General features: G+C 37.2%; 1 protein-coding gene across 1 annotated transcript in view; it reads left to right on the top strand.

The window, feature by feature from the left end:
- LOC307004565 (neoverrucotoxin subunit beta-like) overlaps window positions 1-20,408 on the top strand; it is a gene marked incomplete at both ends in the record, with an annotated part of 56,930 nt that overhangs the window by 28,648 nt on the left and 7,874 nt on the right. The window contains one exon of the mRNA XM_079623881.1: window positions 12,550-14,271. Coding sequence (XP_079480007.1) covers window positions 12,550-14,271 — 1,722 coding nt within the window. The remainder of the gene's footprint in view (window positions 1-12,549; window positions 14,272-20,408) is intronic.

Here is a 20,408-nt window from a genome sequence, read left to right as displayed (position 1 = left end):
TGTTACACTTAAAACAAACCTAGCAAATATTTACACATTACAAGTCAAGGTGCCACAGACACACAATTAGTCATGTTTGTCTTCACATGTTTTTGTCCCTCATCAGTGACTAGCAAATTCAATTCAATTCAATTCAAGTTTATTTGTATAGCGCTTTTCACAATACACATTGTTTCAAAGCAGCTTTACAGAAAATGCATTTCAAAAATATACATACAAAAATACAGTTAGTTAATCATGAAATTTAGGGCATAACATATCGCCGGCGTTGGGTCGTCTCTTCACAGGCGTCGAGTCGTCTCATCACAGGCGTTGGGGCATCTGAAGTCTCCATGAGAGGCTGGATACTAACTGGAGCTGACAAACTCTATTTGAGTTATAACAACAAAAAAGGCAGATGGGAAATAATTAGCGTAGCTGCTGTTCTTAATATGAATGCATTTGATCTGATTTAACTGTAGTATAAAAGGTATGAGATGCATCATGTGAATGCTTGGCTAAAGAGATGCGTCTTTAATCTAGTTTTAAACTGGGAGAGCGAGTCTGAACCTCGGACAGTATCAGGAAGGCTATTCCAGAGTTTAGGAGCTAGATGTGAAAACGCCCTCCCTCCTTTAGTGGACTTAGATATCCTAGGTACGACCAGAAGCCTCGAATTTAGCGATCTTAAAGAGCGCGATGGAATATATGGCGATAGAAGGTCTCTTAAATACACAGGAGCTAAAACATTTAGGGCTTTATAGGTCAGTAACAATACTTTGTAATTGATACGGAACTTAATAGGTAACCAGTGTAGAGATGATAAAATTGGTGTTATATGATCATATTTTCTTGACCTAGTAAGAACTCTAGCGGCTGCATTTTGGACTAACTGTAGCTTGTTTACGGAGGATGCAGGACAACCAGCTAATAAAGCATTACAGTAATCTAGTCTCGAGGTCATGAATGCAAGAACTAACTTTTCTGCATCAGAAACTGATAGCATATCACGTAGCTTAGCAATGTTTCTAAGGTGGAAAAAGGCTGTTCTTGTGACATTTGAAATATGATTTTCAAAAGACAAGTTGCGGTCTAGTATAACACCCAGGTCTTTTACTGTAGAGGATAAAGTAACAGGACATCCATCTAGATTAAGGTTGTATTGTAAGAGGTTTTGTGGGCAGTTTTTTGTTTAAAGGTTTTGTGGGCAGTTTGCAAATTGTTTAACATAGCTCAATCTCCCAAATATTTACAATTGTGAAAAATTAATTAAATGTTTCTTTGATTTTGTTCAAATTTTTCTAAAACAAACTGTTTGAAACTGTTTACCACGGTTTTCATTTTTAACATCGCCATTCTTATTGTATTGTCGGGTGTGATTGTAATGTTTGTGGGGGGGGGGGGAATTCACTCAAAAATTATTTTACGATACCGTTCAGTTTATTTAAAAAATAATTTTCATTTAACACCATTAGCGTTCTCATTCAAACACAGTTGCATTGCGTTACACTGACTTGAAACAGTTGCGTTTTGGCTTAACTCAATATTTTCATGTTGCAAGAACATGAAAATATTAATATAGTTAAGTAGACCAAAATAATATTTGATGCTTGTTCTATTTACTTAAGTAATTTCTAACTTAATGTTAAATAAAATGTTATTTTAAGTGTTTTTTCATCAAGATAAAACAAATTGATGACTTGGTAATGTTCTTTTATGTTTATATTTAAAACAGTTTCTGATATGTTAAAGGGCACCTATTATGGAATTTAGAAATTTACCTTTCATGTAGTGTGTAACATAGATCTAAGTGAACAAAAACATCCTGCAAAGTTTGAAATATGAAAGTGCACCGTATATAAAGTTATTGTCTTTCAAAAGTGAGAGTCGACTCGGAGTCATTTTTATGAATCGTTAGAAGACCGAAGCTTTTTCTCTGACTAGATGACGTCAACTTGTCAAGTTATTTGAATATGATACGCCCACTTATTGCGCTCCAAGGCCAGGGAAAATATCATGGCGACAAGACGCTGTGTTCTGAAGTGCGGCTCAAAAGCAAACTTTTTTCATCTGCCCAAGGAGGAGCATTTGAAGACTAAGTGGCTACAATTCATATATACAACTATACCACAGAAGTATAGTCCGAGCCTTGTGCTTTGTTCGCGTCATTTTGAAGACGATTGCTTTTTAAATGCAATCAAACTTGGATTCGCGAGCCGGGCTGATATTGAAGGAAGGTTCAGTTCCAAGTGTATTTGCATCAGCTTCCTCCTCCGTATCACAACCTGTAAGTGTTATTAATAATTGTTGCTTTTATGTTTTATGTAGCATGCTTAATTATTATTTTGTTTGTTGTGTAAGCACCGTTTAGCTTCTAGGTCTTCAATGACAATTGTATTGAGATATGTGAAGTGTTTGTCGTTGTTTTCGGAGTTGTCTAAAGAATAGAGTAATACCTCGTAGTAACGTAACTGCATTTTTTTTTTTTTTGTAAAAACGTTATGTTTATGCATCGGGCTAACGCAAACAAAGACTGATTGTGCTTTTACAATATGAACTCTGGGCTATGCTCGCTAACATAACATTAAATTCTTTATCTTATTTTTCGTTTTTTACTACAAACTATAAAGCAGTGGACTATAATCATTATTATAATACAATTTAATTGATAAAAGCATCATTGCACTCCGTGTTAAAAATAAGTATTATCTCTGTAAACACTGCTGGGTCATCTGACCAATCAACGCAGATTAGCGTCGCGCAAAGGAGGGGTTTGGAAAAATGAGTCGTTGAACGATTCATTTGGGAGTCGGTGAGCAAATCAGGTAAAAATAAATGCATCTTATACGAAAACAAAAGTGTTTTTTGTCATTGCATGCATGTAAAACTGTTGTTGGGGACTCCCACAACAACATTAGGAACATTTTAAATGTCATAATAGGTGCCCTTTAAGTGTTTTGGAGGTTACTATTGTGGTGAAGTGTAGACCTGTGCTTGGGGTAATGACGTACTAACAACAATTAAACTGGTTTTAATTATAATAAAAAACAACTACTTTGGGCATGCATTGGACGTAACAAAACCGTCTTCTAGCAAATGCCTACATTAAGAGTCTTTACGGAGTCAAGCTTTTGTAAAAGGTTATCTTATTATATAACATTTGTAAAGGTTGTAAAAATTGTTGAACACAATCACTAAATAAATGAATCAATTAAACATTTGTTTTAATTTTTGTTTGAAATTAATTTTAGGATAATTGAACTTAATAGTTTGGACAAAATTAAGAATGTTAACCTGATTCAACTAAATGGCATTGAATTAACCTAATGTAATAAACTTAAGTTTACTGAAATAAACAATGTTTTATTAAATGCAACATAACCCAGTTACAACCTGTTGACATAAAAAGTTAAGTAAATCCAGCATATATTTTTGATTTTCCAACAAAATTTTGATTAAACATTACAAGGTCAAAAACATATGCATGTGCGAACAATTGTTCACAATAGATCCATAACACGCATTTAGAAAGTAGATAGGATGGAATTTCTTTTGTGCTTACTTTAAGTTAACAATTACCAAAGATTAAAATGTTAAAATTCAGTCCCTTTATTAAATTGTCTAGAGTAAAATTAAAAAGCATTGTAATATTGTATATATAACCCTACACATCTACTTTTAAACAGTAATCTACATTCTGAATAAACCATTATTACGTCTGTAACATACAGATTCTTTGAGGCGGGGAAAACTGGTTCCAATCGCGGTTAAACAAAACAAATAAACATATAGCAAGAAACACTGAGATAATGTCAAGTAACAGACAAAAACAGATGCACGCATTCGATACATTACAATATCATTCTACAAATAGTGGTTTTCACCAACCCTACTCCGTTCTCTCCAGATTTGATAGTAAAATATAGCCCAGGCAGGGAAAATCCGTCAGGGGTCATGTGATGCAAGTTCTTCTTCAAAAATGCCACAGAGTAGAGTTTGATAATATAATGTAAACGTGTCTCAAGTGAAGATGATGGTTTAAACCGCCATTTTATTAAATCAAGCCAATTCATGGGAATGCTGTCGTAAATGAACAAAGAGAAGACGAGAACACCTAGAGTGCATTGCTGATAACTGTAGAAAACAGATATCCGGGGGGAAAGTGTAAAGAACCCCCCCCCCACACACACAAACATTACAATCACACCCGACAATACAATAAGAATGGCGATGTTAAAAATGAAAACTGTGGTAAACAGTTTCAAACAGTTTGTTTTAGAAAAAGTTTATTGTGGTGTATTAGATTAAAATACTTATACTTGATAATTTGACATCTGATTTCAAATAATATGAACTAGTATTTACTATTTTATGTTTTATTTATCTGTGTAAGCCAGTATATTGTGGTGTCCATGCACATGATGACCCTATATCACTGATGTATTAGATTAAAATACTTAGACTTGATAATTGAACATCTTATTTCAAATAATATGAACTATTATTCACTATTTTGTTTTATTTATCTGCGTAAGCCAGTATATTGTGGTGTCCACATGATGATCATATATCGCAGATGTATTCGATTCAAATACTTAATAAAATTAACATCTTATTTCATTAATTCATTATTTTATGTGTTTTATTTAACCGCAATGGTTTTTATGTCTTAAAAATTAATTTGTGACATTTCATCTGCTCTGAAAGATTTAAGGATTTGTGACTTTAACCAGTACTTTAACTTACTTACTTTAAAATACTTATACTTGATAATTGTATATTCTTATTTCATATATCTGTTATTTTATATGCTTTATTTGGCATCAATGCTATTTCTTTAAACTTATTTTCATTCTCTCCCACAGGCATTACGGGCGATGCTGTGCCATCTGAAAATCAAATCCATGACATATCTCTTCATGTTCATAATTTCAACGTTCTGTGAAAATTATCCTGTTATAATAATATATATATTAATACATAATCCCCCCTGTAATAAAAACACACCCCGAAAAACATTCACCACCTTGTCGCACAAGCAGATAACTATCATAAACAAACAGCCATAAACATTCCGGAACCACACATGGTCAAAGGTCACATACCCACCTGGTGGTCATAAAACCCCCAAATATGGACATTTCCTGTCATAAAGCCATAAATCATTTTTTGACACAAGCTACCCCATATAAACTACTGGTAGGTTTCGTTAGGTTTTGAAGAAATATACAGCTGAGTATCGTTGGCATAACAGTGAAAGCTAATTCCATGTTTCCTAATGATATCTCCTAATGGTAGCATATACAGAGTGAACAGCAGCGGTCCTAGTACTGAGCCTTGTGGTACGCCATACTGAACTTGTGATTGATAAGACATCTCTTCATTTACTGCTACAAACTGATAACGGTCAGATAAGTATGATTTAAACCATGCTAGTGCAATTCCACTAATGCCAACATAATGTTCGAGTCTATTTAAAAGGATGTTGTGGTCAATGGTGTCAAATGCAGCACTAAGATCAAGTAATACTAATAGAGAGATACAACCACTATCGGATGATAAGAGCAAATCATTTGTGACTCTAACGAGAGCTGTCTCGGTACTATGGTACGGTCTAAATCCGGACTGAAAATCCTCGCAGATATCATTTCTTTCAAGAAAGGAACACAGTTGTGAGGATACTGCTTTTTCTAATATCTTTGACAGAAATGGCAGATTAGAAATCGGCCTGTAATTGACTAGTTTTGTAGGATCAAGTTGCTGTTTTTTAACAAGCGGTTTAATCATAGCTAGCTTAAAGGTTTTTGGTACGTATCCTAGAGACAAAGATTAATTAATGATATTAAGAAGAGGATCTATGACATCTGGAAGCATCTCTTTCAGCAGCTTAGTCGCTATAGGGTCTAACATACACGTTGTCGATTTAGATGATTTGACGAGTTTGCAAAATTCTTCCTCTCCTATAGCAATAAATGAATCAAATTTTCCCTCAGGGAGACTATAATGCACTTCCTGATGCGATACTGTATTAGACGGTTACATTGTTATAATTTTGTCCCTGACATTATCGATCTTATAAGTGAAGAAGTTCCTAAAGTCATTACTGCTGTGTTGCTTGGAAACTTCTGGGCTTGAAGATTTCTTTTTCGTTAGTTTAGCCACTGTTTCAAATAAATACCTAGGATTATGTTTATTTTCTTCTAATAGGGTTGAAAAATAAGCAGATCTAGCAGCTTTTAAAGCCTCTCTGTAAGCAATCGAGCTCTCCTTCCATGAAATCCGAAACACCTCTAGTTTTGTTTTCTTCCAGTTGCGCTCCATTTTTCTGGCTGCTCTCTTAAGGGCCTGAGTGTGCTCGTTGTGCCACGGCGTTGGACTATGTTCTTTAATCTTCTTTAAGCACAACGGAGCAACTGTGTCTAAAGTGCTGGAAAAGAGAGAGTTAAAAGTTTCTGTTGCAATATCAAGTTCTTCTAAGCTATCCGGGATGCTGAGATGATGAAACTGATTAGGAAGATTATTGATAAAGCAATCTTTAGTGGCAGAAGTGATCGGTCTAACATATTTATAACACGGAGTCGGCTTTGCAGCCTTGGATAAATGTAATTTACACGAGACTAGATAGTGATCTGAGATGTCATCGCTCTGCTGCAGTATTTCAACGGCATCAACATCTATTCCATGTGATAGTATTAGATCTAGAGTATGATTACGGCAATGAGTCGGTCCTGACACGTGTTGTCTAACTCCAATTGAGTTTACAATGTCTTTAAATGCCAATCCCAATGCATCTTTTTCATTATCTATGTGTATATTAAAATCACCAACACTTAGGACTTTATCTGCAGCCAGTACTAATTCTGATAAAAAGTCCGCAAATTCTTTGATAAAGTCTGTATGGTGCCCTGGTGGCCTGTATACAGTAGCCAGCAGAATTTTCAAACGTGATTTATCGTTTACACTATATATTTTTACATTAAGCACCAACACTTCAAAAGAATTATATTTACAACTAGATTTCTTAGTGGTTTTGAACATATTACTATAAATTACAGCAACACCTCCTCCTTTGCGTTTCAGACGAGGTTCATGTTTATAACCGTAATCTTGTGGGGTTGACTCATTTAAAGCAATGTAATCGTTTGGTTTTAGCCAGGTTTCTGTCAAACACAGCACATCTAGGTTATAATCTGTAATCATATCATTAACTATTAGCGCTTTTGAAGTAAGAGATCGAATATTCAGCAACCCAAGCTTTATCATTTTCTCATTTGTATTATATCTGTTTTTTATTTGTTGAAGATCAATTAAATTTTTAACCTTAGATGGGTTTGAACGTATTTTTGATTTCCAAGTTCGGGGAACAGACACAGTCTCTATATGATGATATCTAGGTGAAAGAGGCTCTATGTGATGGGATTTATCTGACCTTGGTGACGTGAGGCCGCTAGCAGACGGTCGGTTAAGCCAGTCTGTCTGCTTCCTGACCTGAGGCCCAGATTGTCATGTTTTATCTCTAAGACTATGAGCCAAATTACTAGAGAGAAGAGCAGCACCATCCCAGGAGGGATGAATACCATCTCTTTTCAACAGGTCAGGTTTGCCCCAAAAACTTTTCCAATTGTCTATGAATTCTATATTATTTTGCGGACACCACCCAGACAGCCAGCCATTGAGTGAACACAATCTACTAACTATCTCATCACTCCTGCGAACAGGAAGGGGGCCAGAGCAAATTACAGTGCTTGACATCGTACTTGCAAGTTCACACACCTCTTTAATATTAATTTTGGTGATCTCCAACTGGCCTTCTTATAACACCGTGAACCACTATTGCACCATTCATATTGACTATGTACATTGCAAATACAATCTAATGTATATTTTAGACAAAATTTTGTATTGTATGCAATATTTTGAGACAAAATTAATTGGTACATAATAATATTAAATCAAAGTGATCAAAGTGCTCATTGCTGCTGCGATCAGTGGCGTGGATACAGTGTCTCCGCACACGTGCAGTCTTCACTTGGACGCGCAGAGACTCTATTCGTTCCGGTGAAATTAGAAAACATAATGCACACAAACGTGTCCCTGCTTGATATACAACCACTGATGAACATATTCGGTTTTGATGAAAGAAAAAAAGAAAAAAAAACGATGGGACTGCAGATTTGATCTCAAAACCTCTGACACGCTTGGCGAAAGTTCTACCACTGGACCATTACGGCACATGTTAAATATGTGGATCTGTGTATTTATTCACGCAAAAGTTCTCAGCACTGACAACATATATTACATCTCATTTAACGACAAATTAAACCCCATGTACTATTTAGATCGATTGCTGGACATCGTCATGTTATTGTACATATATCTGATTAGCATTGTATTAGCAACCCCTGTCCCACCCACTTTATAAAACAAAGTTACGCCACTGATTAGTTCGTAAATGTGTAGTCATATACTGGCCTGTCCCTCACAGGCACAACTGCGTAACCCATGCCATTAAAATGACTAAGTTTCCTGTGTATTCGCTCTGTGCAACTAGCGAATATACAGGACCGCAGGTCCTACCATGCCAGTGACGTCATCGAAATTGCCAGCGTTCTTATACTAACAAACGCAGTTTTTGTGTAGCTTAAAAAAAGCTATATTGATATTTGTTATTTTTTTTAGTGTAATTTACTTTTAACTGTCATAAACAACACGTTATCAACGTTGATTATTTTAGGTTCAGTTCATCTTTAAGGTACAGCAATACAGTCCAGCAAGATAAAGTAATTTTATGCGAAACCATAGACCTTTATCTACAGATCTACAGATAACATTGAATCATCTTGGAGAGAGTTTCATCGTGTTGACTGTCGTAACCGAACGCGGCGCGCTGTTTGATGCTGAATGGAGAATGACTGACAGTCGCAGCAGAGGGAAGAGTATACGTGAACTTGAATTGAATTAATTACCGTATTTTCCGGACTATAAGTCGCACTTTTTTTCATAGTTTTGCTGGTCCTGCGACTTATAGTCAGGTGCGACTTATATATCAAAATTAATTCATACTGACTGAGATGAACCAAGAGAAAACATTACCGTACTAGGGCTGGGACATATGGATTTTTTCTTACCGTGGTTGAAAAGCAAGAAATTCCCCCGGTATAGAAATAAACCGCTTTAAATCCCCCACCCCCCCAACAACAGAATTTCACGCAAACACCAGCGCACACACCAGAGGCTAAGGCAATTAAACATAATAAGGAACACGTTTATTACATTTATTATTTCACATTTAGAACAGAAATGGAATGTCTAAATAAAGTGCTGGCAAAACTAAATATAGGCTTGTCTATGGTTTACATTTTTTTCTAGACAGACTTTGTTAAATGTTGTTACCTCAGAAAAAAACGAGCACACTTTCAAATAGTCAAATTTTCATCAGGCAGTAATTCAATTATATTCCATATATATGTTTACATAATATAATGTTATTTTATTATTTTAATTTAATCTATGTTAATTACCGGTATATGAAAAGTGAACAGCATGAGTAGGATCATAAGATGGGTCAGAGATTATTTTGACCACTTTATTAAGATTTGTTTTGTAAAAAAGCCTTTCTTTAAATCGAATTTCGTTTTGTATAAATTGTGTCTTAATTTTAATACATTTTTCATCAACCAATTGCCTGGAATTAATAAATAAGAAGCAAATATAGCAGACATATAATCAGGACGTTGAGGTGCCCGTGCGATCTCTTGCATTGTATTTCGTAGAGAAGACTTTACTCTGTGAAAATATTGATTTATTTTTGTCCCTGTGTGCCGATCGGAATTCTGGGGATACAACAGAGCCAATAGGCTATACTACGGACTTTAGCCGTTAAATATCTTTGCTGCATTGGATCAGTCTCCTTTCTAGAACAGCCAGGAGCTTTCCAGTCTCGCGGCAGCAGCACCTTGCATCGCACAGAGACCAGCGGATAACTCTGTGTAACTTAACTTTGTGTTAGCCTACGTGTCGCCATACACATCAGCATAAATGCTCCTGATAAATTATGTTATTAAAGCATTACCATTCACAACCCACTGTTAATTTAACATAAAAGCAAGCAGGCTGCGTGCATGGTTTGCCATGGTTTGCTCTCTTAATAATTCTTAAAAAGCTGACATCAGTTCATCCCGATCTCACACATCTCTGTATTATCAATGAAGCTGACTGCATAATGAATCTTTCATAATATATTTTACAATCCGAGGATTTGCCAGCATGCAGAATTCAGCACTGAACAAAAAGTCAGTTTTGAGCCGTGAGGGGATTCTGTCTTAAATGCTTCTGATTGGCCATTGCGGTCCAGAAATCAACACATGTATGTGATTGGCTACATCGCTCAACGCTGCAAACATGTTACAAATAGAAACTCTGGCCTGTAAATCGTTTCTATTTCTCCAAACGGTCGAGGCGTTTATACTTGACGCGCTCGCCGTTGTACTATTCTTTGAAACTACAGGGGGCGACTCGAGTAATTGTCCTCTCTAAACCATCAGGAATCGGTGAGAAGAAGAAATATAAACACGTGACAATGTTTATTTTAGTTACCACCACCAATACAAAAATAATCGTGTAAAACCCAGTAAACCCTGAGATTATTACTTGTGACATTAGAACAAAATATATGTAGGCTAGCCTATATGGGAATACATGTACGATACATAGAAAATATTTAAGAGATTGTTAATTTATTTGTATAATTTCACTAAACATTTCATTAACTTTCCTGTACATTTGTATTAACCATGGACCTTTATGTTCATTAAAAAAACTTTTTATGCTATTGTATGCTCATTTTTAAATATAAGCAACTAATTTAGGGGTGCTGGTGTGATGAGAAGTTCGTGCTTGGCCAGATTCGGCTCAAAGTCGCTCATCTTCTGATGCGGAGCCGCGCGCGATGTTACAAAATCTGCCGTGCACACCGCCAGGCGAAATGGGCCCTTGCGCACCCAACGCGCACGACCGGCAACACCGCAATGACGTCATTTTTGCCGTGTGCACTTCGCACTCGTGCGGACGCGTCGAGTATAAACAAGACTTTAGGCTACCGCGCGCGCTCGCACTCGACCTTCAAATCTTGTCCCGCGCCACACGTCTCTAGATCACGCGTCCGGCCCGAGTATAGCAGCGGGAAATATCGGCTCGGGCAGAGAATCTGAGCTCTAAACAGGACAGAGTAACACGGCGGATATCGCTCATATACATTTTGTTGACGCCGTAGTTAAGGCGGCAGGCGTGTGTTGCTTAGGCGGACACCTTAGTTCCAAAGTGCTGCGGGAAACCCTGTGTTATGCTAACACACCGGACACTATTCAGCTGTTGTTCTGTGTGCTATTGTGCAGCTGAATAACTGTTAATGTGTTACGCTAACACACCGGACACTATTCACCTGTTGTTCTGTGTGATATTGTGCAGCTGAATAACTGTTAATGTGTTACGCTAACACACCGGACACTATTCACCTGTTGTTCTGTGTGATATTGTGGAGCTGAATAACTCGCCTTTCCAGATAAAATGTATTTTCTTGGTCTTGGATTTTGTGAAATAAATTTCCAAATAAATGCGACTTATAGTCCAGTGCGACTTATATATGTTTTTTTCTTCTTCATGACGCATTTTTTGACTGATGCGACCTTATAGTCTGGAAAATACGGTAAATATTAATTTCTACCTCATATTAGATTATAGAATGGCTTCTGAACACTTGTAATATAATGCACGAAAACTTTATGGTGGTTTATAATGTATTTGTGCCTTTTGTGGGGCTTAACAATGACAGAATAGTATACGCACAATATCGGATTTGGATCGGCCTCGTCTGACCGATACCCGATCCGGCCAAAATGGCCGATACTGAGTATCAGATCAGTGCATCCCTAGTCCTAACGCCCCAGTGTAGTGACGGGGACACTATACTGTCAAAGAGCACCGTCCTTCGGATGAGACGTTAAACCGAGGTCCTGACTCTCTGTGGTCATTAAAGACCCCATGGCACTTCTCGTAAAGAGTAGTGGTGTAACCCCGGTGTCCTGGACAAGACTGGTGTCCACCCATTGGCCCTTACCAATCATGGCCTCCTAATAATCCCCATCCACTGAACTGGCTCCATCACTCACTCTCTCTCCTCTCCGTGTGTGTGTGTGTGTGTGTGTGTGTGTGTGTGTGTGTGTGTGTACACACTGGTACTGTGGCTGCAGTCGCATCATCCCAGTGGATGCTGCACACTGGTGGTGGTTGAGGAGAGACCCTGATATGATTGTAAAGCGCTTTTGAGTGTACAGTAGTACTTATGAAAGCGCTATATAATTAATTAATTCAAGACAATAAAATTCAACCCCGCTAAAGTGGCTAGTTGGAGAGATTAAAGTTACATGCCACAGCTGAAATCCACTCACAAATGGCGGGTTGGCGGGTCTTAATGTCAAGCCCTGGTAGTCTAATAGATACAAAATCGGCATGTTTACTTCAACAGTACATTGTGTCCTCATACGTAACTGTTAAAACTATTTCTCATTTCAGGTGTCACTCTGTGGGATAAGAAGTCACTGAGAGAAGATTTGGACAGCCGTCTAAAGCCCATGACAGATTTGAAGTTCAGTAGCTCTGACTCTCTCTCTAGTAAGTCCAGTCTCCTGGATGTGAATGCTTCCCTGAAGGCCAGCTTCTTGGGAGGGCTGGTGGAGGTGGGAGGATCTGCCAAGTTCCTGCGTGACACCAAATCCTCAAACCAACAGTCCAGAGTAACAATGAATTACAGTGAAACCACAAGATACGAACAGCTCACTATGAGCCATCTGGGTCAGATCACCTATCCTCAAGTCTTTGACCAGAAAACTGCAACTCATGTGGTCACGGCTGTACTGTACGGCGCTCAGGCCGTCATGGTGTTTGATCGGACATTTTCAGAAGAGGAAAAAAAGCAGGAGATTGAGGGAAAACTGAATGTCATGGTCAAGAACATCCCTGGATTCTCCATTGAGGGACATGGAGCTTTACAAATGACAGAAGGTCAAAAGAATATGGCTGAGAGCATCGCCTGCACATTTTATGGTGACGTCCGCCTTGAACAGAGCCCCACCACTTACACGGAGGCCCTAGAGGTGTACAAGAAGCTCCCCACTATACTGAAGGAGAATCCAGATAATGCAGTCCCAATAAAAGTCTGGCTCTATCCTCTCTCTCTACTGGATACAAAAGCTGCTCAGTTGGAGAGAGAAATCACCACACGTCTGGTTTCCAACACTGAAGATATAATAGAGGGGCTGGGAGAAGTACAGAGGACATGCAACGACCTGTCTAGAAAACCGATGGTAAATATTTTCAAAGACATCAAAGAGAGGCTGCATTCGTTTCAGAGCTCATTTAGCAGTTACAAAACAGAGCTCATGAAAGCAGTGGCCAATGTCTTGCCTGCTATACGAGGAGGAGAGGAGGAGCAAAATTCATTGGAAGACATCCTGAAGATCCACTACAGTTCCCCCTTTAATGCTGACAAGCTTAACCAGTGGTTAGATCATGCAACGGCTGAACTTAACCTCTTGAGTTCTCACACCGAAATACTGGAGGGAATCAATACTGAAGACTCAAACCATCTCAACACCATCCTCTTTCATCCTAATATTGATGTTGTGGTGTGCTTGACCTTCACATCTCTGAAGTATGAAGACCCAGATCTATCAACCATGAAGAAGTTTCTGGATTCTGGCGAGTTTAAAGAGCTAGATATGGGGATGCAACTGCAGTCTAACACGTCAGCACCAAAACAGTGGCACAACAATAATGATGTCATCGTAAAGATGAGAGAGAACTTATCTCTTTTCAGAAGTTTTTCAGAGGCTAATAAAGATGAAAAGAGATATCGATTCATCATTTCTGTCATCTCCAATTCCTCCAGTCCAGGCTCCTCTATCTATCTGTATGCAAAAGGGAAGCTGACAGACACACAGTTCCAGCCCGTGTCGAAGCCTCCCCCACCAGAAGTGAAGCAGGTCCTGGAGGACAGTGTGTGCCTGAAACTGCAGAAGTCCCCTACTGGAGAAACTGTGCAGTACAGAGTGGAGTACCAGCAGGTGAAAGCAGATTCTGGCTCTGAGGAACAGTGGATTATCATAAACACAGCTGATGAAGACTTTACTCTGACTGGATTGGAGTTTGGAAAGCAGTACTTGATCCGCTACAGGATAGTGGGTAAAGTGGGAGTGAGTGAAGCCAGTGACTCTATCGGCCCCATACAGTCTTCAGGTGAGTGTTATATGCACATTTCTTTGCATTAATCTTTATCTTACACAGTCAATGTTTGTATTTACAACCATATTTCCTAACAGGTGTTAAATGTGTAGCATGTTGTAAAGTGTTTCTCATTTGACTGTATATGAACATAATATTTCCTTCGTTCATGTTGTTACAGATAGTCCTTAAAGACGCAGAGTACATTATGTATTTGATGTCTAATGTAGGCTAGTGTACTTAATCATATGACATTCACAATAAACAATACAAAGCCTTGAACAAGTAAACCATACATTTCTCTGTATGAAAACCAATAGGACATTTATAAATCTGGCTGACATAAAATTAAAAACTAAAAAAAAACAATGATAATAATAAACAAAACACACACAAAAACAACAATAAATAATCACCTTAACACACAAAAACTGTTGACTCTTAAGCCCACTGTATGATGGCATTTCTGCAGAAAGACATCAGTCATCCCTGAAAACAAAATTATTATGATTAGTATAAATAATTTAACAAATGCAAATCTCATCATATATATTCTTTAATAATAATCATTATTAATTACTTATAATAAAGGCAAAGCATACAGGAGTTCATTAAATAAAGTATTTAAAATAAGGTATGTGTCACTGCAGGGTTTTATAAAGCAGAGGAAGATGAGGATCAGGGTCAGAAGTAGGGCTGTGCCATATCATACCGTCCACAATAATACCGGTATCATTATTTACATTATAAAAAAGTGTCAAATCGTAATATCAGTGATATAGCGACGCGATGACGTATGGTGCTTTTACGTTCCCTAGCGCGCACAATAACAACACCTGTCTGAGAGTAAGTCAGCAGAAAATTAATCAACACAGATTATATTGCATTGCATCGTTACTAAAGTTTATAATTTTAACTTCTTTTTAAGTCTTATCAGTTTAAACATTCAAGCGATTTTAAAGGACAAGTTCGGTATTTTACACTTAAAGCCCTGTTTTCAGATCGTTTCTGATGAAATAGAACGGTTAAGATTGAAATTCGTACACATGCTGCTGGCATAGGTGCACTGGAATAATCCGAAAGAAACCGAATATTCTCGGGACAGCAGCATGTGTCCAAAGTTTAATTCGGAGTGTGTATCGGCGCGAGTCAAGTGATCTCCGTAAACGAGGCTTCATTACAGTACAACTGTTTATAAATGTTTCGACACGTCAATGGTTGACCACTGGGGGCGATGATCTCGGTCAACCCATGATTCATGGGGAGTCACTGAGAACCAGTGAACAAGTGTCTGTGGGTTTAACCTGGTCTCTGATCAGTTTTATACATTTGTAGATGTTTTAACTAGACATTAGTATAATTAAAATTAATAAGTGTAGTTAATAGTCTCTTATTTGCCTGTTAGCTGAGGCACAGAACAGACAAAACAAACCCTGACAATTAATAAAAGAACATATTTTAATACTTTGATCATCTTATTAAATGATTAGATAATTGCAATTGAAAACAAATGTGAAATAGATTTGTAAAAGGTGTTTTTATGCATGTTTAGCCGAGGTTTTGTTGCATTTACACTGTTCTGGCCACTAGGGGTCGCCGTGGAGACGGTGCCGGAGTGTTTCGAAGCCTCGACACAATACGGCACATATGCTTCAACTGTTTCACGAAGCCTCGATCTGCCCACCACTATTAATCCAGACAAAGGAGAAGTGCAATCACAGCCGCTTAAATAGACAGACAAACGAGTGTAATTGATGACACACAGCTGAACAGAAAGAATAATAAAAATCAGTAACCATAGTGACTAAAGAGTGGCGGGAAACTAGAACAAAGGAGACATGTGACTGAAGATAAACAAACTAAAAGTCCAAACATAACAGAACCGTGACAGTACGATAAGAAAATCAAGCTTCAATATTAAAATGAGAAAGATGAGAACAGATGCAATATATTTTTAGCAGATAAAAGCTTAATATACTGTATAAATAAGTTCATCACATCATGACAGCAATATTTCAGACAATAACATTTTTGATATTTACTGTTAAAATCACCTATTTAAATACAGCTGATTCTATTGACACCAAGAGTCGTATGAATATTTGATAACAATGTTTTTAATAAATATGTTTTTGTGCTTAAAGGTTGTATCAGTGATTTCAGGCCCAAACATAAATTATCACATTCATCTAATCTTTCCTAACGATCCGCTAGCTGCCGCCCCATAAGCAGGTCGTCAGAACACCGCGTCTCTGTAGGCAGCCGAGGCTCTGAGATCTGCACACAAAAACAACTGGTTTCACAAACAGGGCCGTTTGAAGGAATTTGGGGGCCCCAAGCAAAATGGACATGGAGGCCCCCCCAACGCACTATGATAGTTCATTATTCTTTAGTTAATTGTCATTTAACCCTTTATATTGGCCCATTATATATTTTAAACAGTAATATCCTATACTAAACCTAAACCAATCTTGACAAACTATATGTCATTTGAAAGCTTAAAATCTCTAGTTTTCATTTGTGGTGACTGATTTTTAAAATACATTACAGAGGAGCCGTAATTTATCAATTTGCAACAAGAATATTTTCATACTCCTAAGGCGTGTTCAGACCTTTATTTTGAAATTGTGATGAACATGAAAAATCATGAAAGAATGGTAGAAACCTCAGTTTGTTTTCATGCCAAGAGTTCAAAAGATAGCATCCATTCAATTGTTTTAGAAAAAAAGGTCTGAAAATGTTTTAAATATAAATAAAAAAATTATAGATTTACCATTTGTGATTCACCATTCGTGGCAGCGAGCTATAATGTACATACGTGTTCTTTTTGTGTTTCTTAGAGGTTGAATTCATTTAAAAATCTGCCAAACTTCCAACACTACTTCTGAATAGGATTTCTACTTCATAAATTGTATGAAAATTGTAAAAATAATGGTTCAGATCACTCAAACAACATATGGAAATGGAGGCGCCCTTATATGGGCAGTAATGTCAACTAGTGAAAAAGTTTGGTACTGCGCTCAAACTAAATCTCACTGAAAGCTTATTTTTTTAGATATCAACCTAAAATTTTAAACACAACTTGTTCAGATTTTTGCCTTTGATTTTTTTGCATTTTTAGAGTCCTCCAGGTTTTGAAAATATATATTTTATATAAAATATGAATAATTAAATTTTTAACGTTGTACATTTTCATTAACTCAAACTTCTATAACTTTTTTTCTGTTTAACTTTCTTAATTTATTTCTCTTCTACAAAAATCTGCCAAATGTCTTCTTAAAAACAAGACCAATCTTACATCTATACTCCAAAGCATTCTTGAATTAAAACCATTTAAGTTCGGAATGTGCATTTTCATGTATATTCAAAAAAAGGGGGGCGCTTGATAAGGAGTTAACTGTTAGCAAACAGTCTTTTTACTGTTAACAAACAATGAAATTATAATTAATTGGTTACTAATTATTAGTAGTGCTGTAAATTAACAGTTTATTGTAACACACATTATATCTATCATATATCATATAATAATATTCTTGAGGTATTCCACTCCGGCTTCAAATCTTTACACAGTACAGAATCTGCTCTTTTAAAAGTTTTTAATGATATTTATTTAGCTACAGATTCTGGTAATTATGTTGTTCTTGTGCTTCTTGACCTGACGGCTGCATTCGATACTGTGGACCATGAAATTTTGATTTCTCGATTGGAGCATTGTGTGGGCATAAAAAGGCATAGCGCTTGAATGGTTCATATCTGAAAGGTCGAACTCTCTGTGTAAGCTGTGGGAACTCTGAGTCCTCTTCTGCACCTCTCTCTTGTGGGGTCCCGCAGGGGTCAATTCTGGGTCCTCTTCTATTTTCACTGTATTTGCTACCGCTAGGCTCAGTAATTAGGAAGCATGGCATATCTTTTCACTGCTATGCTGATGATAGTCAGATGTACATGCCGATTAAAAAGAATGACACTGTCAGTTCGCTAATAGAGTGTCTAGATGATGTTAAAGCCTGGATGGCTACTAATTTTTTAAGTTTTAATACAAATAAAACGGAAGTGATGATTTTTGGTGGTACAAATGGGACTAGTTCCATTGAGCTGGGTGCTTTGGCCCAATATGTTAAACCAGTCATCACTAACCTGGGGGTTAAAATTGATGCTCATCTTAACTTCGACAGCCAGATTAGTGCAGTAGTAAAAACAGGATTCTTCCAGCTGAGGCAATTGGCCAAAGTAAAGCCTTTTTTAGAAAGACAACAATTTGAGACAGTAATCCATGCCTTTATTACTAGCCGGCTGGATTACTGTAATTCACTTCTCGTGGGGGTTAGTGGGTCTTCATTAGCTCGTCTTCAAATGGTGCAAAACGCTGCAGCACGTCTCTTGACAGGAGTACGTAAATATGATCACATTACACCCGTCTTGGCGTCGCTTCACTGGCTGCCTGTACAGTTGTCACAGCCACGCCCTCATCATCACTCACTCCATCCTCATCATCACTCGCTCCACCCACTCGTTCACTTTCCCCTGAGTTCTAATCACCTTCACCTGGCCACTTCATCAGTCACACCCTTTATAAACCACTCTCACTCACCAGTCATTGTCTGGTCTCGTCAAACACCACTGACATACAGACTCACCTCCGCTACTCACCTCAGAGAGATCTACTTACCTTCCGTGTTCCGTGTCTCCCATCTGCTGTCTTCAACCATCCGTCTGCCTTCCATTGAGAACCCTCGCGAACCCTTTCGCCAGCATCTACAACCAAGAGACATTGTTTACCATTCAGTTAGTTAACCCTCTGGGGTCTAAGGTGTTTTTGGGGTCCTTGAGATGTTTTGACATGACCTGATATTTGTATTTTTTTCAGTTGCTTATAAACATATTAATGGCAAAGGTGTAATTACACTCTATTTAGCATGAACATGGCTAGCATAATATGTGAGCAACATGTATGTACATGTTTGCATTTTTGAGAGAATATTATTTATGCATGGTTATTCAAAAAACTCAAACTTAAATTTTCTGATATAAGACCACAAACGACCAACTTCACATATTCCCACAATACTTTTGACTAATGGATGTTATCGGCTAGAGTTTTTACTTCAAAATGATCTGAAAATCATCCGGGCTAATCGTTCACATTAAACAATAGTTTGATTTAAATTTTGTAAGACACTTTTTGTTTGGAAAGGCAATATGCAGGTGGGCGTGAATGATCCAACAAGGTCATGAATAATGTCCTCATTCACACCTGGAGACAAAGAAGACCTGCTAATGCTGCATACTAATGAGCCTTAGGTGTCACTGTGGCTACAAGAAAAAATGCAAAGACAACACACACACATATATACATACATACATACATACATACATAGATACATACATACATACATACATACATATATATATATATATATATATATATATATATATATATATATATATATATATATATATTACAGAATTGGAAACATCTTGAAAAAAGTGTATTTTTCCACAAACTGTATGCTTGCAAATTGTAGGCCTATAATATCCGAGGTAAACATTTCTAGTAATTGTGCAGTTAATTCTCATTCGTATTTTCAGAAAGTTTTGGATGTAGGCTATCCTCTCCCCATATTTGTCACTAATAAAACACAAAAATAATTTATAGAGAAGGCTTATATTGACCTTTTACGATTTTGTTTGCACCTTGTAAATTAGGTTTTGATGTGGCAGTAAAAGCTTTATAAATAATCTATCCAAAACGAAATGTTGTCTTTCATATTTCGTCTGTAACATATGGTCTTTTATAATATATATTAGGGCATAAATATTAATTTGCAGTTTAATATGTTGCTTATACAAATACATTTTATTTCAACGTATTCAGTCGATTTTTACTCATCTCAGTAGGCAATATAGTTTGCTAAAAGCGAAACTCGCGCGAGCTGTAGTAAACAACAGCATGCGCCGTGCATTCATTCAAACACAGAAACGCGATTCAAATTTAAACAGTCTTTTGCGGTTTACAGACCCCATTTCATATCGCGATTAGAACAAAGCACTTACTGATGATCTGCAGCTGGATCCGTTGTTCGGCTACTCCAGCACGTTTGAGGTAAAATTTCCAGGATAATCACGATATTATTATTCCTCACAGCGAGTGTGTT

This window comes from Phoxinus phoxinus, assembly GCF_949152265.1.
Source record: "Phoxinus phoxinus genome assembly, chromosome: 9".
NCBI classification, from domain to species: domain Eukaryota; kingdom Metazoa; phylum Chordata; class Actinopteri; order Cypriniformes; family Leuciscidae; genus Phoxinus; species Phoxinus phoxinus.
This window is presented reverse-complemented; position numbering and strand designations above follow the sequence as displayed.